The sequence below is a fragment of the Hippocampus bargibanti genome, linkage group LG02 (assembly GCF_051943395.1).
Source record: "Hippocampus bargibanti isolate YZ-2025 linkage group LG02, ASM5194339v1, whole genome shotgun sequence".
Taxonomy (NCBI): domain Eukaryota; kingdom Metazoa; phylum Chordata; class Actinopteri; order Syngnathiformes; family Syngnathidae; genus Hippocampus; species Hippocampus bargibanti.
In genome coordinates, this window is record NC_142735.1 from 28,976,528 (window position 1) to 29,002,044 (window position 25,517).

Below are 25,517 nucleotides of genomic sequence, written 5' to 3' on the forward strand. Positions count from 1 at the left end.
AAGGAAAGTAGTACATCGGGGGGGGGGGGGGGGGGGGGGGGGTGCGTGAAGGATTTATGTTGAAATGATGTAACTCAACTGCGAGACTCGCGGTGCTTTTTCATCTGGAAGCCATTTTCTTTGATGGTCGTTACATTGCCTCCTTTTTCAAACTTTCCACGTGAACAAAACGGACATTGTTACACTTCCTGTGCACCTTTTTGTGGGAGTGGGAAAAGATCTTACAATGTGCAGACTTGTGTGCACAAGGTGAGCTTTTTTTATTTTTTAATCAGTTCAACGAGAATGAAACGGATCACATGACGCCATATGGAATTCTTTTTTACACATCGCGTATTTCCTTTGCAGGCGGTGTGAAAGGCGAGGCCTACAGGGAGTCCGCTTTAGGCAGGGGGGAGTTAAAAAAAAAACAACTGTATGTATGGAAAGGAGGAGGGGAGGGGGAGGGTTGAGCAAGGGGGGTGTGGGGGGGCGGTCCAAGCATGCTCAGCGAAAATATGCCTCATGCACTCGTTGAACTTGGGGCCTGCGTGGGCTTTCTCTGAAGGTTACAGGAGAGGCCTGTTGCGCAGAGGAGAGGGAGAAAGAAGCCATGCACGGGGGCGCTCCACACGCAACACCTTTCACCCCCGAGCCCCCACGCCCTGCAAAACGGGAAAAAAAGGAAAAAAATCCCCCAAAACATGAATCGCTCGCCCTGCGGCGTCCAGCGTTTTCGTTTTTTTTCTCTCCACTGCCGAGCGCAAGTATCCGTTGCTCAGATAACAGCGGCGGCGCGGAATCGCCTTTGACACTCGGCTTCCTTCCCTCCTCGGAGCTTGCCAGAATCTGAGCCGCGGAGCTGCGTATCCGCCCCACCCACCACTCTAATCCACCCCCTCCCTCCCTCCGATTCGAATCTTCGGCCCACACAAAGGTAGGAAGCGGGGCGCATTGTGGCAAAGGACCACTAAATCACCCTTCACGTTTCATCCGCCGCATGTTTCAGCTCCGACGTGAAGAGCTCATGGAACGCACGCGTGTCAGGGTATGCGGAATCACAGGTCAAAGGTCACGTGTTCAAGTTCGTCAATACTGAATGCTTTCCAGCCCCACAAAACCAAACGCTCAACAACATTGTTGTTAGGGTTACCCTCAAGGGGAGCTGTTAACGGCCAAACAGCAAAAAAAAGGAAAATCCCTCAAGGGTGTAACGGTGTGCACCCCCCCTGCAAACAAAAACCCCATTTGGTAAATTATCTTGCTTTCACTGTACCGGTTTTATGGAAACGCGTCAATCATCCCTGAAATGTATCCCCAACAGTGACAACGGACGCTGATTTTCAATTCATACTTTCTCCCAACAAAATACAGTGATACCTCAGCTTACGAACTTAATTGGTTCCCAGAAAGTGTGTGTAAAGCGAAAAGTGTGTCTTCCAAACATTAATTTCCCATAAGAGACCATCAAAAATGAAAATAATCTGTTCCCAGGTCCCCATAAAACATAATTTTCGACTAAATAAGCCATAAAACTACACAAAATATACCTTATTTTAGTTATAATAAATGTGCTTTTGTATTGTATTGGATTTGCCTTTATTAGTCTCGCAGTGGAGAAATTTACATTTCACAGCAGCAAAGTGTTGTATTGTAATTAAAGAAATAAACTGTAATGTATAATAGTCCTTTTATATATCTTTGTGATGGTGTTGATGTAGCTGCCTCTTGACGATATCCGAGTGAAGTTGCTGTGCTTTCTCGGCAATAACACCCTCACTCACAATGTCCCTTGCTAGCTGCTTATCGTTAATCCAAATCAACAGAAGTTTTTCAACCTCTTCTATTGACACAGAAACACCCTTAGCCACACGTAGCAATGGTCGACTTAGCATACTGGCACTGGGACGCTAAGCCACACAAACGCACACCTCGTCTGTGTTTTTCGATGATCTCCTTCTTTGCTCGACTGTAATTTTCTTTTGTGTCCTCTTCGGATGAACACCAGTCTGTGGTGGGGTCTTTTTTGGTCCCAAAAAAGCAAAAATATCCACTCGATATGCACTCAGAGAAAAGGGGTGTGAAAAATTAGTCCGGCAGCTACGGTGGCGCTGTTCGGCTGTTTGGTTTGGTGTTCTTCCGCCGAAAACTACTCTGCCAGCCATTGTGGCGCTCTGTGTTTCCCGAAAACTAGTTTGTATGCCAACATTTTATTCTCGCAAATTTAATGTTCGTAAGGTGAAATGTTGTTAGCTAAAGCGTTCATAAAACAAGGTCTCACTGTATAGCAAAAAAATTGGGGGGTAGGGGTGGGGTTGAAACATAATTTGCATTGTAAGGGAATTTCGGGGTAAATTTCTGAATTTGCCTTCTGTTGTATCAGAGGTGCCAGATTCGGTGTGTTAAAAATATAAGGGGGAGGGCAACCATGGCAAACGTTCTTGACATTTAACAGCAATTCATTGAAATCAATTTCAGCGAGCCATTCTGTGTTTCAAATTTGATTTTTTAGTTTAATTTCAGCTAGCTGAAGCATGTGTTTTGCTTCATTTGAAACAAAATTTAATTGACAGTTTTTCAATATTCACTTCACTTTTTTGTAACACTTGAACAGAAGTAATTGATCTTTTGTTGATTGTCGGCATTTTAGAATGTTTTTTTAATGTAGAAAATCCCAATTTTAGAAAATTGGGTGTTTCATTTTGTTGACTATTTTGCAGTTCCTAATTGAGTCTCTAGATGGCAGCAATTAGCACTTGAAGGTAACCGCGCTACTGCCCAATATATTCATGCGTAGTCTTGCGGACCAGACGTTATAATTTCATGGTCGGAGGGTGCGGGCCGGATTAAAATTGACCACGGACCGCATTTACCCCCCGGGCCGCACTTTGGACATGACTGTAATATAGGCCGCACGACTAACAGTTTCAAGCCGAGTGTACCACGAGTGGAAGCTGACGTCTTTTCAAGACCCGCGTTCAAGGAGCTATTAGGCTAAACATAAACGGCAGCGAACGCTAACGATTAACAACCCCATGAAGACAAAATTCCTCACCGAATGGCTCGGCGCATACTAGCGACCGAAGCTAATGTGAACAACGTCGCGAAGGGGTCACGCCACCAAACCCAAAGTACATCGACAGCGTTTTGTTTTGTTTTAGCTTCACGAGAACTGTTGACAGTTCATTTGAATTGTTCAATTCAGTCGGGAAGTGGACAGAAGCCGTCGGATCGGACCACTAGCGTGAGGTGCGTCCGGAGGCTGTGGTATAGGCCGTCCCCCCCCCCCTCCTCTCCGGTAGTTGAAATCAGCACGTCGGAAGGGAACGGTAAACAATGGAGCACGTTGGACTGGCCTCGCCCCAGCGGAAGACGAGTCAAAGGGCAGTGGCTAGCGGCTAGTGGCTAGCGGCTTCCTCAAGAATTAGCGGGGCCGTTAACAGACCATAAAAAGAGCCGCTTCTCCGCCTTACGACAGATTAAATCCGCATTCCACACAAACAGCTAGGCGAAAAGGGATAAACAGCGGACGAGTGGCGTCAAAGCACGTGCGGCCTAAAAGAAAAATGACTGCCGGTGGCCAAATGCCGCAGTCAACAAAAGTGTCCCGCCGACGTCACGTGGCGGCTCGGGTGTCACTCCGGACGGCGTCGCCGACGTTAAGCTGGCAGACAAACGAAGAGTGGCTGCACTCGCTGGATTAGTTTCTGATTTATAGCGCTCGGAGAAAAAATAAACACAACTAAATCATCAAGCCGGAAGGAATGAAGTAGGATCACAGAGGAGCATTTGAGGCTGCGAACCAGCCTAACCTGCCAGAGCGGCGAGCGTTTGCCTGAGGTAACCCCCGGCAACTGAAGCGTAGCCAACTGTAAGTGTGCGCGGACGCGACTCCTGCCGCTTTTACGTGCACGGACACTTCAACCCCGGGCGTCGGCGCTTCAGACAACATGGACGTCCGTTGGCGCGGGAATGGCGAGTAACCGGCAACAGCGTACACTTGCGACGCTGGCCCAGAGTAACACATTCAACTTGCAAACATGCATCGTCATTCTCATTTTGTTCGTTGTAAGACAGGTGGACCAATGAAAATACGAGGGAAGAGGACCTGCTATAAAATAAATAAATAAATACATACATACATACATACATACATACATACATACATACATACATACATTCATACATACATACATACATACATAAATACATACAAATTCAATTCACAGTCAAAGTATTGATGGGAAAACAATGACTGCAATGGGATCCTATTTGTTTTTTTTTGTGTTTTTTAAAGATCATTGCGAAAACTTTTTTTTTAAATACAGTACTTCTGCTCCTTCTGATATTCCATTCCTGGCCACTAGGGGCAGCATCACCTGACCGTGCTGATCCAAACAAAGAAGAGTTGTACTGAAACGCCATCAATTTATTATTATTTTTTGTTATTTATTTTAGATTTATATTTGTACTTTTAGTTATATTGTTATTTAATTGTATTTTTTTATGTTGTATTTCATTTTATTTGTTCATTCAATGTAATTTCCTTTCATTTTATTTCATTGTATTTTATTTTTATTTTATCTTCATTTATTTTTATTTATTTGTTTATTTATTTATGTGTATATTCATTTATTTGTGTTTTTTTTATTCACTTATTTATTTATTTGTTTATTTTTTTGCACAGGATCGTTTGGAAAAAGTGTCCTAACCCTGATTTCAGCCCCACAACAGTAAATATTTTCATTTGACCACTCGACATTTGTAAACATTTATTTTGGCGGTTAATAAATTGGAAATTTTCTGAACGTCATATTTTTTTCATTTCCTCCACTATAAATTTGAAAGGAATGCAAATTCACCTCTTTTTAACCAACCAACCAAGTCGAGCGGTTAGCACACCTGCTTCACAGAGCAGAGGTCGCCGGTTTGCGTCCCACCCCGGCCTCCCTGTGTGGAGTTTGCATGTTCTCCCCGGACCCGCGTGGGTTTTCTCCGGGTCCTCCGGTTTCCTCCCATACTCCAAAAACATGCATGGCAGGCAGATTGACAACTCCAAATTGTCCCTAGCTGTGAGTGTGAGAGTGACTGTTGTACGTCTTTGTGTGCCCTGCGATTGGCTGGCAACCAACTCAGGGTGTCCCCCGCCTGGTGCCCGAACACAGCTGAGATTGGCGACCCTAATGAGGAATAAGCGGTACGGAAAATGGATGGATGGATTAACCAATTCATTGAAAAACGTGACACAATTAATGATTGAAATAATGGTCAGTTGCACCCTATTTTGGTTACAACATTAAACTTCCTTGGCTTAAAGGACAACCGACATCACTTTTTTGTTTCCTAACTGACATCAGAAAAACGTTTGATAGCATCAAAAATACCCAAAACACGCAGTATGATATTTTTAGTCAAATGCAAAACACCAATAAAAATGACTTAAAGTGTCTAAAAAGTACTTCAATTTGAAACCGGAAGTGGCCAGTTTCAGAAGGTCCCGCCCCCTTGTTCCTGGTGTCACGCCAAGATGTCTTGCCTTGCTGGAGAATCAAAACAATGGCTTCAGATTCGGAGAAGATGCTTTCTTGTTACTCATCCAGTTATGAATATGATTCAAATAGTTCTGAAGAGGAAAGCATACATGTTTGCAATAGATTCAAGAATTTATTTCGTCTCATTTTAAGGCATCAGGAGAGAAATGTAGCACCCACAAGAGGCAGAAGATGGCGACAAAGTCCGTGGAAACGGGCTGTTACTTAGAATTTTTGTCAGTGTATATCAAATAGATGCTCGGTGCCACACACAAGGATTCACCATGGCGTTATTTATGTGTTTTCCTTCTAATTTCGCCATCAACAGAAATCAACACGAAGTTTTCAGACCAAACAAAGTACCGCAAAATGCATTGATGTGAATGAAAGGACTACTACAATGTGTCCTTTCTCGGTCAGGGGCGTTCCTTCAGTGACGTGACGTGAGGACTCGTCACCAACTCAAAAACAAGACTTCCGGAATATTCCGCGCGAGTCTTAAAACGTAAATTATAGCTATATGTGGTGGAATCTTTGTAAAATACGCTCAGTAGAAGTCATTTGAAGTGATTTTACAAATTATGGACACAACTTGTCCAGCGGCGTCGGTTGTCCTTTAAAGGATGATGACACCCTAAAAATCCATGCTCAGTGTTGCCTGCCAATGGCCTTCTACAATATGTGTTAGCATTAAAGGACAACCGACGAAAAACCGAAAAAAAGACACATTGTAGCAGTCCTTCCATCACGTCAATGCATTTTGCTGTCCTTGTTTGGGCTGAAAACTTCATGTTGCACCAAAAAGAGACAGAAGAGGATTAATCAGCCCGTTTCCACATGCTGATTAATTCCTTACACGGAGGTTTTTCGCCATTTTCTGCCTCAAAATGGCACGGAATAAATTCATTAATCGATTGCAAACATGTATGCTTTCCTCTTCAGAACTATTTGAATCATATTCATAACTGGATGAGTAACAAGAAAGCATTTTCTCCGAATCTGAAGCCATTGTTTTGATTCTCCAACAAGGCGAGACGTCCTGGCGTGACGTCACAAACAAGGGGGCGGGACCTTCTGAAACTGGCCACTTCCGGGTTCATTTTTTTGCAGATTTTGGACACTTTAAGTCATTTTTATTGGTGTTTTGCACCGTTTGGCCATTTTAAATAATGAAATTATTTTCTGTTCGGTTTGGTGACGTTATCTCAAAGGAGCTGAATGAGAGGCTTGGAGTGGGGGTGAGGGTGTTCTGAGGTGTGCGGGCATCCTTCGGCAGATGACAAATCCCAGTCCAAAGCAAACGGGCATCCCATCCCGATGGGGGCATCTCAACGTGTGGCGCCGCGAGCTTGTGTGCCTCGTTAGCAACTCACCGGGGTGAAAGTTAAGAGCCCCGGCGAGACATGAAAAGAAATAGCCCAAAAGTTTGGTTTCTTAATCAGGGGCTCTCAAGGCGCACTGCGCGTCGGCCACTTGAGACATGAAAGCGCCACCGCCGCGTTTGGTTTACATTAGCCTGAAGTGCTTTCCACAGGACGGCCGGGTGGCGGAGGAGGGTGAGGGATAAGCATCGGCCCGAGCTTTATCTCTGACACGGGCGCTCTATGGAATATGTAAACACGTCGCGCAATCAGCGCTGTCGGGGATGGCGGAGGAGCGCTCGAGGAAGCGCGGCGTCGCCATGCCAGCCCGCGGGAAACGCACTTTTGATCTTATCGCTCGTATCAGTTTGACATTGTCAAATCTTGATTGAATAATCTCCCTCACCGCATTTTGGACCCTGGAGGCCAGTTTTGTGGCGTCCTTATTTTGGGCGCAACGGGGCCTAACCAGGATGCATTTTTATTTGTTTGTTTGACTAAGAAATTGAGTTCATTTATTTAATGTGCTTAGTTATTTATCTACAAATGTATGTATTTATTTGCTTATCCATCCATCCATTTTCCGTACGCTTTTTCCTCATCAGGGTCGCGGGGGGTGCTCGAGCCAATCCCAGCTGTCTTCGGGCACGAGGCGGGGGACAGCCTGAATTGGTTGCCAGCCAATCACAGGGCACACAGAGACAAACAACCATCCGCACTCACATTCACACCTAGGGACAATTTGGAGTGTTCAATCAGTACCATGCAATCACTACCATGCATATTTTTGGAATGTGGGAGGAAACCGGAGGATCCGGACAAAACCCACACGGGCCCGGGGAAAACATGCAAACTCCACACAGGAAGGCCGAACCGGGTCTTGAACTCATGACCTCTGCACTGTGAAACCGCCTTGCGAACCACTCGACTACCGGGCCGCCCTATTTGCTTATCTATTTATTTATTTTATTTATTTATTTATCTACCTATTTACATATCTATATATATGTATATAATGCGGTCTGCACATTTGGATTAGCGCAACTCGGGTTCCGACCGCATCAGGGACCAGGCCGGACGACTCGAGTCCTCGAGGCTAACGTGAAAATGAATTTTTCATTTTAAATACTAGTAGCAAATGAACAAATCAACAACAACAAAAAACCTTACATTTATTATATTGAAATATTTTGTTTCTGCAGGTTCGGCTTGCATTAGCTAGATGGCTATGGATTAGCTATCTATTAGTTATCTAGCTAGCTATCTGGCTATTTATTAGCTATCTATCCAGCTGCCTATCAGGTTAATAGCTGCCTATCTGTTAGCTATCTGGCTATCTATCCAGCTGGCTGGCTATCTATTAGAATCTAACTAGCTAGCCAATATATATCTAATAATTAGATGTATATTGGCTAGCTAGTTAGCTGAATATCTATTAGCTAATTCTTAGCTAGCTAGATAACTATCTGTTAGCTATATATCCAGCTGGCAAGCTATCTATTAGCTATCTAGCTGGCTGGATGGCTTTCTATTAGCTATCTAATAGCTATCTAGCTAGTTAGCTGGCTATCTGTTAGCTAGCTAGCTAGTGGGCTGGCTATCTATTAGCTATCTAGTAGCTAGCTAGCTAGTTTTCTATCTATTAGAGCTACTTGCGGGGTGAGTGAACACTGGCGCGTGTGGCTGAGTCTGCTCACCCACAGAAAAACGGATACAGTGACTGTAAAGTTGTCATGATCTGGTTGGCGACCAACAGGTGGCGCTGTCGGCCCCGCCTGCACCTGCGCAGGGGCTGGTCGTTTTAATCAGTGGCACTTAAAAGGACTCCCGGCACGACCATCCGGTGTCGGTTCATTGTTTGTTGCATGCTTTGTCTGCAATTGCATGCATTGTATGCTGTGCATGTGTTTGTTTAACCTTGGCGGACTTTTACACTTGGTTTTCTTTTGATACGTTGTATTTTTTCTGTTCAGATGATTTTGATGTTTTACATTTTGTTCCTGCTGACCTTTATTTTAATACAATTTGTCAAACAACCTCCTGCTCCCTCCTGCCTGCTTTTTGGGATCCGCACCCGTCATCACCACCTTGCAAAACGTGACAAAAGTGACCATGAGCGTTTTGAAAGGCGGTTACAAATGAAATGTATTATTACTATTATTATTATTATCATCTACATATTTATTATGAGTATTCTTGTCATTAGAAGTGTTGTTATTTATTTATTTCGTTTGTTTAATGACGCTGACTACAATATAGCACTCCATTTCTTGAAATACAACAAGTGATGAGGTTTGATCCCAGTTGCCCCCGTGGTCCCCATCTTTGGGACTCGGGCCCCCCTGTCTCCTCTGAAACTGGACAGTCATTTGAAAGGAGACTGGCAAATTGCTACCATTAGCTTCCGACTAAAATAATTTGTCTTTGGGGTAAGCCAATCCTCCACCGAGCATCTTAAGATGGTCCATATAGCTGCTGCTCACCTCTCGACTGGTACTTGTATCAAGAGGGATGACATCACTTTGACCTTCAGTGTCTCCCTTCTATCGGGTTCTTCTAAAGATCCTATGATTTGGTTTCAAATCTTGAAATGGCCTGACCCCACCTGACCTTTCCGCGTTCAAGTCTGAATGAGACCAGAAACCATTGGAGGCCCAAGAACCAAGCTCGTCCGCATTGTGTTTTTCAAGTCGACAAAACCACATAGTGTCAACACGAAGACCACAAGACTTCGGCCGTCCACAGCCCAACGACTCAGCATGTGCGCCGCCGTCAGACTGGGAACACCCCCAACACCACCCCTTTCCGTCCCGCAATCCCCCGCCGGCCGTATTGACGCAGCCAAAACGAGCTCCCGCCATCACCGCCGCCGTTCTCGGCTTCTGCTTTCAATTTGACGAGAGCGGGCCTGAGTAATGGCTTCAGCGTTTTGCGGTCTGACGACGCATATGGTCCGTGCAGCCATTTGCGAGACACGGGAGGGGGGGGACGGCCGTGCGGTTACAGCCGGCTTTCCCCTGGGCTTTATTAGGACTCGCATGAGATTCGGGATCTGCGGTGCCCAACCACAACAAATGTTCCAAGTCTGACAAAGTCGTATGCTCAAAATCAAGTGCTTCCGCCGAGGAATGATGTTTGGATCTGGATTATTTATTTATTTATTTTTATTTATTAGGCCAATAGCAGTTCTGATATCAAAATTATCTACAATATCTACCTATAGCTACAGTATCTATCTGCGGTATCTATCAGCGGTATATATCTACCTATCCATCCATCCATCCCACCCACCCAAATCCACCCATCTATCTAACTATCTATCTATCTATCTATCTATCTATCTATCTATCTATCTATCTATCCACCCATCCATAGTCCATCCATCCATCCATCCGTGTATTTTTGGAAGTAATACTTTAGGAAATGGTGCATACGCTGTTGCTTAACTCTATATTTCAGATGTTTTTTTAATAATGTGTTATTTTTACTTTTGTTCCTGACATAAATTATTTAAAAAATATCAGAATACATATTTATTTTTGTCTCTTGTTATATTGTACACGAGATTCGGGTGGCTAATTGAAGCATTTCAAATTAAACAAAAAAAGAACACAATAAAATGAATCAAGTTATGGCTCCTAACTTGCCATGTTCATTTTGTTTTAATAGGCAACAACAACTAGAATTAGAACTAGAAACAAAGAGATAAAGCAAACACGAATGACCTCTCATTTGAGAGACAGTGCGAATGAGCTTTCTTATTTGCTCCCTCAAAGTGATCTTCTACAACACAGGTGTCAAAGTCAAGGCCCGCGGGCCAAATCCGGCCCGCCACATCATTTTTTTTCGGCCCGCGGAAGCAAATCAAACTTGTTAAATTCCATGATGATTGCTAAAATCTGAGCCAAAATTTCAGATTTTTGGATGTCAACCACAATAAAAGTCATTATTCTTGACTTCAGATTTGAAAACGAGTTATTCATTAATTTGCTGTGTGCTCTATATGTAATATTTGAAGGGATTTAAACATTCTAATGGGTTCCCCAAATTCATAACGGCCCTCGAGAGGAAACCATAACTACAATGTGGCCCGCGGCAAAAAATTACTTTGACACCCCTGTTCTACAACAACCTCGCATTTCTTGACAGTGAGAGCATCAGATCAGGCCCAAAAGGACACTTTCAAAGCCTATTTTGGAGACATTTAAATAAGACACGGCCCCTGTATCTTCAATTTCCACTGAAACAATGAGCAACTATGATTCTCTTCATCCTGAATAAACTGTCAGAAGGCGCGGCGATTTCATCAACGAAAGACCATTTACGAGGGGATCGACCAACAATCTGTCAAAAGCGACGCGGTGCGAGGCCTGGGCTCCAAAGTCGAGCGGAATGAGACCCCGAGCGAGAAAATAGAATTCGCTGACCTCATTCTGACAACAAGGCCAGGGAAGGGGGCAGAGGAGGAGGGGGGGTGCTGGTTTCGCAATAGCACTGCTTGTTTATACAGGTGGCGGGCGAGTCGGGTCCGAGGCGCAGCGAGCATGCGTCTGGCCAAAGGTTGTTGTCATGAATATTCCGCTGGTTTTGGGTCACATTGTGGACTTTTTAAACGTTCGCCGCATCCGAGTGCGTCCGTGTCACCTTCCCCTTCAACCATTGTTTGCATTGTTCGTTTTTTTTCCTGTTTTGTTTGCATTAATTAAATTCTTTTGGAAATCAAACAACCATCAAAGGAGCCCTGGGGCTGTTTTTTTCTTTCCAGAGAGGAATAGGTAAATATTTCAAACAGCCCCCCCCCCCCCTACGCTCCTACCCCCACCCAAAAAAAGTTGCAGGGTGGAAAGAGTGTATCCTACTTTGTTGGAATTAATACAATTATTCCTTCTCATTTTTAACCAATTTGTGAAGTGTCTACAAAAAAAAATCATAATTTTTGAAATATAGGCAGAGTGGTTGAATGAAAGACATTTTTTGATGATATTTACAAAATGACAACTAGCTAGCTAGTCAACTAGTATATTTTACTTGATGAATCTTAAAATATGTAAGCAAGATTAGGCTAACACGAAATCCTACATTTACAATTTTTACCTGTTAATATTCATCTTGAAATTCCTTTTTTCAGTTATGAAATAAAATGTCAAGTCCAAGGGCCGGAGTTACCAGCACAACTTTAGTTCGAAGTACGAAGCTCTTCGGATGAGGAGAGAAATGTCCGACACATTCAAAGAAGTACAGATGACGGCTGAAGAAACATTTTCATCAAAAATGTAAACATTAAAATATTTGTTTTATCACTTAAAATGTGTAAGCAAAATTATTTCAACTTTTTTTCATAATAATTCACTCGTTCATATTGGAGGACATTTCATTTGGGATGAGCGAGCATTGATACCATGTATTGATATCGGGCTGATATCACTCTTATTTTAAGGTGGTGATACTGGTCCAAGTCTGCTGATACCATCCAGCTCTGAAAAGTCCCTGGATTCATTCTACTTCTTTCTTTCTTTTCCGCTTCATTTCATAACTCTGCTGCTGTGAAATGTAAATGTCTCCACTGCGAGACAAATAAAGGTACATCCAATCCAATACAATCTGTGTGATCATCTGTGTGAGAAAGAAAACTCTCAGTTGACTTTTTTTGGTATATATGTGTGTGGGGAGGGGGGGGGTGCAATAGCTGTTTGGTAACCAATGGGAGAAATTGTTCCAAAGTACTAACTATTAAAACGGACTAAAACGGCAGTTTATCTCTCCCTCTGCAATTCGGTGTTCAGAAAGTGAAGGAAAAAAAAAAAAACACTGTCACTGTTTCTGGCTGGGAGGCTCAGTGGGATTACAGCTGCTTTCTTTGCCGGTGTTTTACAGAGCTCCTCAGCTTAAACACTCCAACGCAAACAAAGCATAAGCTCGCGACATGGCTACAAAGAAAAAAAAACGAAACAATTTGATCGACGACGCTGCAAAAGGGTCTTCTAAGGTGAGGACCAAGTATTTAGGTCAGCGCAGGCGAGGCATTGAACTCGCTGCAGCCCGGGTGGAAATAGCACAAGAGGCCGGCGTGAGGGAAGGCACAACGTCACGCCTCCCCCATCTGATGACTTTTTGCGGGTGTGCGCACGCGTACTGACTCCCAACTAGTTCATCTCACGTCGGGTATGGCAAGCAGGACACCAACATCAACACATTTTGCCATTTCAAGATTGTACAAACTTGTTTAAAAATTCCCTTCAATTACGCCCCACATGGATTAATCCACACACACCCACGTTTTGGAGGCTGGATGGTAAAGCGTGCCCACCTCAGCGCAGAGTGCAGGGTTCGATCCCAAACTTTTTGAGCGAGGTTTGGGTGTTGCACACACACACACACACACACACACACACACACACACACACACACACACACACACCACACACGCACACGCGCGCACACACACACACACACACACACACACACACACACACACACACACACACACACACACACACACACACACACACACACACACACACACACACACAGTAAACAGTCTTTATTGAGACATGAGTGCTTGTATAAACATAGACAAGGCCTATTGAAAGTCCGGGGACTGAGGCGAACAATATCGGGGAGGAGGGGATTAAAGGGGCGGGGGGGGGTTAAAGTAGTTGGACGTTCCTCATGGACGGTGTGCACCAAATCCAATTATCAGACGCACGGCATTAACATTCCAGCAGTCTGGCAGGTGACGGCTCTGTCTTTTCACCCCTGCCACCCTTACATTGCCAGCATGGGAGCGCAGTGGCGACTGGAACAATGCGTGAGCGTACACATGCTGCCCCGCCCCCTCTCCCCCGCTCAGTTCCTCAAAGTATTGAGACGTACAGAAGACGGGGATAAAGGGAGGAATTGGGGGGGGGGGGGGGGGGGGGGCGTATCAGTCAATGGGGCATTCTTCTGCACTGGCTCTCAGGGTGAGAATAGGTTGATCGCTGATCACATTGCTTTGATTGCCATAATGGGGGGGCGGGGGCTCCCGTTTTGTTTTGCGCCCTGTCGTCTTTCTCAAACAGTGCCAGCTTTGTACCCTCAGCTTTGTGTTTGTTGCATACAAGACGGCGTCGGAGGGTAAAGTTCAACCGCCGAAGACAAACAATGTTGCTTTTCCCGACGTTTAGCATAAACACGCCCGCACTTGTTCCAGAGCGCTGAACGGCGTTGGCGACGGTGGGAAGGTTCGCCTCGGCCAGTTTGGCGATCTGGTAGCGCTGAGCTCCTTTGAAAGTATCACCTTGTGCACGGATGCTAAATTACATCAGCAGGTCTATGATTCTTTGCATTATACCAGGCGTGGGGAACCTTTTTTACTAAGAGAGCCATAAAAGTAAAATATTTAAACATGTTTTTCTGTGAGAGCCACACACACACACACACACACATGAATGCACGCACGCACACACGCAAATACTCACCCACGCGCGGCCACTTTTCAACAAAATGTCAGAATGTATTATTTAAAATAACTTACCATTAGCATGAATGGTTTTCTGTTCCTCATGACTGGTAAAAATCCAGCCAAAGGATTGGAATGAAAGTCCACATGCCGGGTCCATAGGCGAAGTTACTGCTAGCTAACCTGCGCACGGCTCATTAGCTTCCACGCTTGCTTTCTGTTGTCTCTCGCAGAAATATATTGTTGCTAACGTTAGCATGGGGCTTGTCAAAGGGCCACTGACATTCGACTGTTTCATCGATTGTATTGTTTCATTGCAAATTAGAATCAAAACATTTTCTCTCGACAAAGGCAAGTCATTCAATCCATTTTTTACGCGTCAGGCTTATTTAAAAGGGGCATTTACCTGTTTTAACATGAACGGGCAGTATCATCCAATCAAAATTGCGCTTTCCGCCAACTGCAGCCTAAGCAGGAAATGAACAGCGAAAAAGCGAGAATATGTATTTAGTTTTATCAGCGAGCCAGATGCAATCATCAAAAGAGCCATATATGGCTCGCGAGCCATAGGTTCCCGACCCCTGCGTTATACGTTAGCGACCGTATTTTATTCCGATTTTGCTTGACGACGTCATCCGACATGCGGGATCCGATGACAGTTTGAAAAAGCCGCATTAACGCCTGAGTCACACCAGTGACACGTGACATCCGACGCTGCCACGTGCCGTCCCACTCGGTGCCCTTGTCAGGTCTTATATATATATATATATATACATACACTGCAGCGTCCGCATACATCTGGCCCCGACGCCACTGCCTTCCATCTAATCAGCCGGCTCGCTGCGCCGAATACATTAAGAAAAGTGCGTCTGCCTGCCACCGATCAATAGCTCCAGCGCTGACTTCATCCATTTTAATGTTCGCAGCATTCCGTAAGAGACCATAGCGCATAATAACAAAAGAGCTTCATCTTCCTGTCGAGTGTGTGTTTGTCTTTTTTGGGGAAGACGGGTTTTTGGCTGGGGCCGTCAACCCTTCGGCACCCGATGTTTACCTCGCAAACTTTTTGCTGTTCGTTCACTGTTCAAAACATTCGGAAGTGATGAAAAAGCTGAGGTGACGCAGGAAGTACTTGTTCAATGACTCTCCGAACTGGTCACTCTGTGTCGTGAAAAGTACATGGCAAAAAGCTGCCCAAAGATAAAATTGGCAGAGAAACCCTCGGGAAGACTTTTCGGCCCCGGAAAGTTTTGGCTCCCTCGCCAAGTTTTGCGTTTGAATTGAACGAAGAAGAATCTCCCGGAGCGGCGTTGGCGTAGCAAACGGGACCAGAAGATGGCCGCGCGGTGGATTAGGGCCCCACAGTGGTCCATTGTTAATTGGGCGCCATGTGTGAAGGCTACGGAGGGATTAGTTTGTACAGCTGCTGCCATTTGTCATAACTGCCCTTAACAAGACACACATGGCGAGCGGGAGTTCCAGCCAGAGGTTTGGAGGGAAAACGTGAAGCAGGGTTGGGGGACTCCAGCGCTCGAAAACAACCGCCGCGGCACACAAAGTGCCATACATGGATTCAAAAGAATTCAGACAACACTATGAAAACAATACATTCACCTGTAAGGTACTAGAAAGCACAAGCACTGCTAAACTAAGCCTCGTGCGGAGGTAAGCTAAGGCAGGACCATTTCCAAATTTCAAATAAACCAGAGGATCTTCAGAAATAACTCCACTTCATTTCTTTCATAACTTTGATGCTGTGAAATGTAAATTTCTCCACTGCGAGACTAATAAAGGCAAATCCAATCCAATCAATCCAATCCAGGGGAGGTACTATGCTACTTCTTACACGTAGCAGTCGAGAGGCAAGCGTCAGAATTATGGACCAACTGGAAACGCTTCATGGAGGATCATCTGAGGTAAAGCGCGGTAGTCATTTCGCCGCAATCCCACAAAGGCATCAAAGTCCTTTTGAAACGGTCTCAAGAACCTGTCAGAGTAGGAATGAACTAAAGAAAGAACTCCAAAAGATAGCCGGATGAAGAATTCTCTGCTCCCTTTTACGAGTACCAGTCAAGAGGCGAGTGGCAGCATTATGCACCAACTGGTGACGCTTTATGGAGGATCGGCCAAGATAAAGCCCACGCTGTATAGTCATTTCGACGAGATGTGATAAAGGCGTGAAAGTCCTTTTGAAACGGTCTCTCCAAAGTCTTTTCAGAGTAGGAACAAATGACAGAAAGAAGTACTGTGAGCCAAGGCCGGCATGGAGCATCTTTTTTTAATTGTGGGTTGCGGAGCTCAGCGAATGCTGGAGGCCGCGTTACAAAGCCGGCGGGGAAAATGTGTAACAGGCTTTTATTGCGCTCACACTTTCACATTTGGGCCGAGAACCACGTGCGGCGGTATTTCCAAGAAGTGACGCCGACACGCGCGGTGGCGCTTTGCGACGACTCCCCGACCCCGCCGCGCAAAAATTTGCCCACCCAAAAAGTACATTTTGGCAACGGCGGGACTTTTCATCTTGGGTGTTGTCGGGCCGTCACGCCGACGGGCCGAACCGTGGGGACGTATAAAGGACCAGACAACCATCACTCTGGCCCGATGCTCTAGCCTGTCGGCAATGAAAAGACTTTGATAGGAACAAAGCGGGGCGCGGGGGCCGCACACAGAAGTCAGGGTCTCCCAGGCAACTGCTCTGCTTGTCTATCCCTGCTCGAAATACCCCTACCCTCCTTGACTACCCCGCCCCGTCTCATTTTTCTTCCCTTCATTGGTTGTCCAAAAGGCTTCTTCCTGGGTGAAAAGTAACTGCCTTTTGCTTGGGGGCGGGGTGGAGGGGGGGGTTGTCCAAGATCAAGGCATTAAACAGTAAAACATCCGGACAACAACAACAACAAAAATTATTCTTCTGGTTACCTGGGTGGAAACAATTTTGGTTTCAAGACCGAGTGGAATAAAAGTTGGTTAATGAAGAGGAAGAGGAACTGGAGAACAGATTGTGAATACGTTTGCCAGTTCCGCTCAGGGGCAAACATTTCCCTGCCCTGGGAAAGATCATGGCGAGGGAATCCTTTGTACACGGGACAGTGAGGTACAGTGTAATGCCTGGATTGGCGGGGGGCACGAGGGGGGTGAATGCGGCCATTTGTCTTCATTTGGGAGGACCGGCAGACGGTGGAGGGGAGGGGGAGTAGAATCTATCCGGGAGGAGTGGGAGGTGCTGGCCCTCCAGTCAAGTGGCCTCGGGGGGATTTGAAATGCATTCGGGGTCCTCCCCCGAAAAGCCTGGGAAAGTGAGGCCAAGCCGAGATCTTAACCGCGGAGCGACGACACAATCCGCAGCCCCTTAACCAAGTGGAGCCGGCGAAAGCAAAACGAGACGAGAAAGGAGACAAGAAAAGCCCCCCACCAAACACACACACACGCCGTTTTTTTGGTTTCAATGCGGAACCACGTACGTTTGTCTATGTGAGCGTGCGGGCGACATGGACAAATTAAACACACAGTTGTCGAGGAAAAGAAGTCGATTTTCCAGGAAGGGGGGTGGGACTAGTGAGGGGGGCACATATCTCGGCGGCCTCTGCTCCGAGTTGCCTTGTTTCCATGGAGGTTTATGTACACAAGGCCCAAGGAGGCAACCGGGGCCCATTTCAGCCTTGAGGCATTTGCCGGAGCGCAAAAAAATCAAATAAAACAAAACAACCCGGCTGCTAATAGCACAAACTCGGCACCCGGAGATGCCGTTTTAACAAAAGAGCAGAAGATCACAAGCATCCGGCAATGAAAGAGCGAGGTCAACGCGCGTCGGAAAGAAAACCAAAATAGCTTCTGGGTTAAGAGGAAAAGAGATTGGGAAGACACCGAGTGGGAAGCGGAAATCAATAAGGCCAACGAACGCTCAGGCTGGGAAGGCGTTCGTTTCCTTCTAAGTGGATTAGATGGAGGGAAGGCGTTCGATAGGTTACGGCTCCGAGATCGAGGTGACCAAACTCCGCCGGCTCTGTTGCATGCTAATGAAGGAGCCGCGGTGGAAGCTAAAGCGCGGGTGGAGGGGTTGCGCGGTTCACTCGAAAAGGCTTTTCGGTACGCCAACCCCAACCCCCACCCATGGGATTCCCGCTTTAATGTCTCACTCGTTCCGTTCGGAACGTTCGCAAGTCGGCAAACGTCCGGCTCATCGAAAAGAAGCCCAAAAAGGGTGGGGCTGGCTTAACCCCTCCCCTCACCGAAATTGGGATGACTGCTTCATGTCGCCTCATTACCCCAAATTTGGTTTCGTCACTTCTGTCGACTGTCAAGTCCCCCTGACCCGAGTTGGTACAGATCAAGGAGATCCCCGTCCCGATGCAGGAGAAGAAATGGGAGTGTGCCCGCTACTGCGCCACAACATATGTGTCGTTGCCGATGTTTTTGTCGATCGCAAACCATGCAACGTTCCAGGACTTAACTTTGGTTGATTCGTCTGTTTAGAGCTGGAGTGCAATTTGTTTGGGGTGCGGGTTCTCGTTCCGTTGAAGAGGTTTTTGTTTCAGGTTGCGGTTTGGATGCTGATGGCCGTCAATTGTCGACCATCAACTGTCATGGTGATTTTCAGGGATAGTTTTTGGCAAGCGCGGAAGATTTCCTGTTGCCGTTTGGATCACGGGTCTACCTTTCACCGGTTTGGTTTATTTTTCTGGTACAAATTGGAAAGCAAACCGGTGAAGGTTCCAGATCGCGACCGACCAAAACCTGAACTGGTTTCTAACCATTCCAAGAGTACACAAAACAACATTGCGACCTCACAACTGCACCGAGGGACTATTTCGAGTGTTCCGTGAACATACCACACTTGTTTATGTCACAATCTAGTTGGCGACCATTGGGCGGCGCTGTCGGCCTCGCCTGCACCTGCACAGGTGTAGGTCGTTCCAATCAGTGGTAGTTAAAAAGATTCTCTGCACTACCATTCGTTATCGGGTCATTGTATGTGTCTTTATTTTAAGACAATTTCTCAATGACACCCTGCTGCTCCCTCCTGCCTGCTTTTTGGGGATCCACCACCATCACCACCTTGCAAACCGTGACAGTTTATGGAATGCGGGAGGAAACGGGAGTACCCGGAGAAAACCAACCCTTGCCTGGAGAGAACTACAAACTCAGCAGCCAGAATTGAATCCCACAATTCTGCACAGCCGAGACGACCCGCTAACTACTCGAACACGGGTGCCGCAGAGATACAAACAAACTATTGACATGGTATGGACAATCAAGAGTCTAAAAACCAAATCTGTTTTGGGCGGGGAGTGAAAAAGCGTCTCAAACCCCACAAAGCCCCGATTGGAAGACGCAAGCCATCGGGGCGTGCCGTGCTCAGCGCTCAGTCATTGTGGCGTCCCAAAAGGTCAACAAGGCAGGCTTACGAGGGACAAGCTAGTTTTTCTTCACCAATCTGTTGTGCTCAATTAAACTTCACAGGAAACCGCGCCACATCTCTTCGCAAAGGTCATGACCCCGAGAGAGGGTGAGGGTTAGGGGCAAAGGTTAAACCCGGGGCTTGTTAAAGTCGGTTTGCATAATCGTGGCGTGGAATTGTGTACGCAAGTAATCTGACTATTGATACAAATGGAAAAAATAATAATAATAAATTACATTTGTAAATGCCTTTCAAAACTCTCAAGGGCACTTGATGCTTCATGATAGTTTTTTTGTGCCAGGTAATTTTTTTGTGCGAAACCTTTGACTTCTTTGGGAACAGCCCCCCAAAAATAAATAACTAAATAAAAATAAATAAATAAATAAAACATTTTAGTGCAGATTTGCTCAGGTGACCACAGCCAATGAGACGTGTTAAAAATTATTGCTGTGTGTGTGTGTGTGTGTGTGTTTGTGTGTGTGTGTGTCTGTGTAGCTTGTATAGAACCGAACCCGCCAGTTGGCACAATGAACGCCACACACAACATAACAACACCCCACCCCCAAACTGACTCCCCAGCGGGCATTCATCTGTGCCATACAGGGGGGTGCTGAACATGCCGGTGCAACCCCCACCCCGTCTGCCAACCTGGCTCTGGAGTTTTTTGTTATTTTTTTTCCCCAAAGATGGAGGCGCCATATTTGGGTTTACACAAAAGATGGTGACCATGGCACCAGAAACGACCCCCCCCAACCAACACCACCAAAATAATAATAATAATAATAATAATAATAATAATAATAAAAACCACAACATTTGCGGCAACGGCTGCACCGCGCAAGCCGAGCGCTGATTCAAAAGCATGCGGCAGCCAGACAAAGAGACATGGATGCCAACATCCCCAAAATGCCGGCTTGGTGGGCTGCCTGCCCGCCCCCTTGGCACAGTGCGAAACAAAATGGCGCCCCGCGCACAGTACGGACATCCGATCCGGAGCCCGGCCCGAAAGATAGAAGACACGGCGACGCTTTTCCACCAACCAACGGGAACTAAGTCATCCTTCCTACAACGCTTTAATTAAATATGAAGTAAAAATTACACCAAACAACAAACAGAAATATGTGAATGAAAACAACAATCACCTGATTCAAAATGGATGGGCTATTTATTTATTTACATATTCATTAATTTATTTATATATCTATTTATTTATTTATTTATTTATTTGTTTGCAAGGCACATTGAATGTATTATTCCTATTATAGTCATTATGTATTTGTTTCGGTGTTCATGTACTTATTTAATACCATATTTATCAATGTATTTAGTTATTATGTATCTATTTATTTATTTAATACTGTATTTATGCATATGCACATTTATTATTTATTGCTTTCTGTGTTTATTTATTTCATAGTGTATTTATCCAGTCAGTTATCATTTATCTATTATGTGTATTTATTTATTTAATAATGTATTTATGGACATATTTATTATTTATTTGTTTGTGCATTTATGTACTGATTTCATCGTGTATTTATCAATTTATTTAGTTATTTATGTGTTTGTTTATTTATTTATTTATTTATTTAATACTGTATTTATGGACATATTTGTTATTTATTTGTTTGTGCATTTATGTACTGATTTCATCGTGTATTTATCCAGTTATTCAGTTATTTATGTGCTTATTTATTTATTTAGTTCAGCGAATGAGACGTTCAAGGAAAACCAAAGATGTGAAAATTCAGTGTTTAGCCCATTTGGAAATTATTTTTATTGATTCACTGATTGATTGATTTTTTTTATTTTTGCCAACACGCAACACCAGCAGATCAGAGATCGTTTCCACCAACCTGCATTTCCACCTCCCCTCCCACAAGTCTTATGAGTCCAGCTTCCAAGTGTTCAGACCACTCAGGACAAAGTCCTAAATTTGCCTCCACAAGACCTTTTTTTTTTTACTGTCACCTCCTCCATTTTGGGGGACGGGGTTTCAATTCAATTTTCGAACACTCGACATGGTATCCACATTGACCCGACCGTATCCTTGCGCATTTCCTGACCGATTCAAACCGTTATAACTTGACGTTCAGATGATTCAGAACGTTTTGGGATCCGTTTCCCACCGTTCCCATATTTTCAAAAGAAAAAAAAATCCACGTTGAGACTAAACCATTTCCGAATTTCCGACCGCTCCAAATTCTTCCCCAAGTAAAGATATATAAGCCTTTTCACATCCCGTTTCAAATGTAACCTCCCGGTCTACATTTCAACTCGTCAACAAACGCGAGCTCGCCGTCGGCTTTTCGGCAGTCGCCAGCAATTTCTGTCGCTGAGGAAGGGAAGTGCTCAGAAGGGGCCTATTCAAGTTTGACGTCGCCCCGTCGGCCATGCAGCAGATGCCAAGCGCAAAAGAGAATGCGCTGGCTGGCTGGCATCATCCCCACAAAAGACACAAAAGAGGCGCCGATGCCAAGCCCGGTGCCAGTGGCAACCATTCTTGTGGGCCTTCTGCTTTGCCTGCTCCAGTTCCAAACACAAAATGGCGACTGGGCTTTGGCCACAATGACACAGTGACGGCATCATTTTTTGGGATGTTTTTTTTTTACCGGCCCGAAAACCTCCAATCTTTTCGAAATGGACCCATCTCTGGAAAGGAAGGCGCAGCAGCCGAAGACATTTTGGGGGATCTGATCAATTTATAAAAATCACAAATGATGCATTGATTTAGAATTGTGCCTGCGTTCAATGTAAAAATGACCATTTTTGGGGATGTTTTTTTTTTTAACAAAGCAAGCCAAACATTCTTTTTTATTTTAACTTTTTCCTTCTCAGATGAAGTCAAATTAATACTTTTCATACCTAGTACAGTCACATACTTTAAATAACAATATTACTGTTGACACATACACACACTCACATATACATATATTCATATAAATAATAACCTCTCCTGTGACTGTAAAGTGACCCTGAGAGTTTTGAAAGGCGCTTATAAATGAAATGGATTATTCTATATAAATAGAGATATATGTATACATATATATAAATATGTATATCATTTATTGATACATCTGGATCACGGGTGTCAAAATCAAGGCCTGCGGGCCAAATCTGGCCCCCCACATCATTTTATTCGGCCCGTGAAAGCAAATCAAATTTTCACAATGGTTGCTAAAATCTGAATCGAATGTTCAAATTGTCCCATGTAAACCTCAATCATTCATTTGACTTCAGATTTGAAAACTAGTTATTCATTAATTTGTTATGCACTCTAACTGTAATATGTGGAAGGGATGAAACATTCCAATGGCTTCCCCAAATTCATAACGGCCCCCCGAGAGGAAACCATAACTACAGTGTGGCCAGCTGCAAAAAAAGAGTTTGACACCCTTGATCTAGATCAATGTTTGTGGTCATAATTCTAAATTATTCATCCATTTCAATTTCTAATGCTTTAAATTACAGTGCTTGGAAAATACAAATACTTCATTTAAACAAATAACACATTTTCCCTCCCACCCAGTTTCTTGGTCTCTGGACAAAATGGCATCAATGATGCACCGGTTTTGTTTGTTTGTGATTTATAAATGACGTGAAATTGTTGTGTCGGTCAAACACGACAAACCACTGAGAGAAATGCGTCAATCGTTTCAGTCGTTGACGAGCATCATGTGAAATCGGGGCCAATCGAGTCTGAGCAGCAATATTAAGTTAAACAGATGGATTGTTTCGGGTTTTGGTTTTTTTTAGCATGTTGATACATGAACCAACCCTCAAAATGGCCACCACACGTTCACATGAGTCGACAAAATAGAAGCTCCTTATCTCTTTTTTAAAGCTTTGCCGATTTATCGGATCAAGACTAAGTATGGGTAGATACTTATTTTTTTATTTATTCTTTTTTAACTACAGTAGAGGCAAAAAAAATTGCAATGAGAGCATGACGCGGGTCTTACCTTGGTCCTGGACATAGTAGGCGAGGAACAAGTCCAGCTCCTTGACGGAGACGGTGATGTGGTGCGGCTGGACGCAAAGTGCGGGGTTGGTGCAATGCGGCGACTTGACCAGGCGCTCGCCGTCCGTACTTTCCAGGGGGATGCCTTTGAAGAGGATGACCATGACCAGGTCCAGGCGCCAGACTTTGTCGGCCTGCCGCAAACAGTCGATGCGGCGGATCTTGCCCTTCTGGTCCGGGTTGGACAGCACGCAGCACGGGTGCTTCTTGCCCGTCACGCTGAGCACAAAATCCTCACGGTACTCCTGCCGGATGTCCTTGCGTAGCTTGGCCAGCAGCCGGGATGCCCACTTTTGCTTGACCTCTGCCTTCTCGCCCAGGAGCTCGTCCTTGACGGCGCGCTCTTCGTCCTTGGACATTCGTTTCTCGTGCTTCTTGAAGTACTTGCGCTTCCTGGCCTGGAGGTTGAACCACGTGTAGGCGATGGCCCGGACGTGCGGCAGGAGAGCCTCAATGAAGGGATGGAACTCATCCTGCCGGAAGGGGGGGGGGGTTAACGACAAAGCAATGAGTACCCGGGCGGCACCGGGACAGCAATATTTGGGACAAAAAAAAAATAAAAAAATAATCACTTTCTTGCTTCGTTTCTCCAAAGAAGCCCTCAAACAAAATAAGTGTACCAATCTTCCCCTTTTGGATTGCCATAAACCTCCACAAAAATTCCAAATGTCAACTAGCAAAAAAAAAGTCAAGTCTGCAAAAATGTGGGGGGAGTGGGGTGAATGTTCTAAACAGATCGAGCACAACGAGGAGTAAAACTTGCCCACGTTGGTTTCAAGGTGATACGGGGAAACTTTGGGAAAACTATGAAGAAGCACATACCTTGGGTCAGAAGTTATAAACAGATACTGAATCAGTGATTGGATTCAACCAGCTCCTTTCTTGCCAGATTAGAAATGATCTCAAAATATTTCAGAGATAAAGCGCATTTGGAATTACTTTAAAAAGTGAAACCACTGCCAACATGTATCGAAACAATGTCAAATGTGGTCTGCCATGTTTATATTTTTGTTATTTACGGCACAAGCTAATAAATAAATTGAATAAAATCACAACAAAAATAAAAACAGCAAGAAAATATTTTTAATAAATAAAAATATAAAGAAAATAAACAAATATAAAAATATAATAAATAAACAAAAGACTAATGTAATCTAATCATACAAATCCAATTGATCTCTGAAGTTGTGCATGAATACGCCGACTATTTGTCCGGCGGCGCAGCATCCGACGACATTTCGAGGATCAGATGAATTTATAAAAATCACAGATTATGCATAGAATCGTGCCTGCGTTCAATTTAAAAATGACCATTTTTGGGGGACTTTTTTTTTAACAAAGCAAGCCAAACACGCTTTTTTATTTTTTAACTTTTTCCCTTCCCGAAATGCTAAGTCGCTTTTTCCGTGCGTGTGCCATTTAAACAAAGCAATTTTATTAAATTGCACTTTTGCTTTGTTTGACTTTGATTTTTTTTCCTCATACTAAACGAGAAATAACTGGAGCGGTAGGAAGGGGGGGGGGGGGGCTGCACTGTACTTCAGATGGGGGGGGCATAAAAAGCGCAATCCTCTTAAGCACAAACGAAACCACATATCAGTCAATCACTTTGTTAATGCCAAGTAAAATATCGACAGTCCAAGTCAGTCTCGTAGGAGCTTATCCGGAGCCTCATCGCTTCGGTGAAAGTGGCTTTATCGCCAAATACGCGCACGCAAACAAGGAGGGTCGGGTGGGGGGCTCCCTTCAATAAAAAAATATATATACATTTTGAAAACACTTGAAGCTT

At 44.7% G+C, this 25,517-nt stretch overlaps 1 protein-coding gene across 2 annotated transcripts in view; it reads right to left on the reverse strand.

The window, feature by feature from the left end:
* LOC148902348 (nuclear factor 1 B-type-like) overlaps positions 1 to 25,517 on the reverse strand; it is an 83,401-nt gene that overhangs the window by 57,362 nt on the left and 522 nt on the right. For both annotated transcript variants that reach the window (XM_088990793.1, XM_088990794.1), the window contains exon 2: positions 23,670 to 24,201. In XM_088990793.1, coding sequence (XP_088846919.1) covers positions 23,670 to 24,201 — 532 coding nt within the window. The remainder of the gene's footprint in view (positions 1 to 23,669; positions 24,202 to 25,517) is intronic.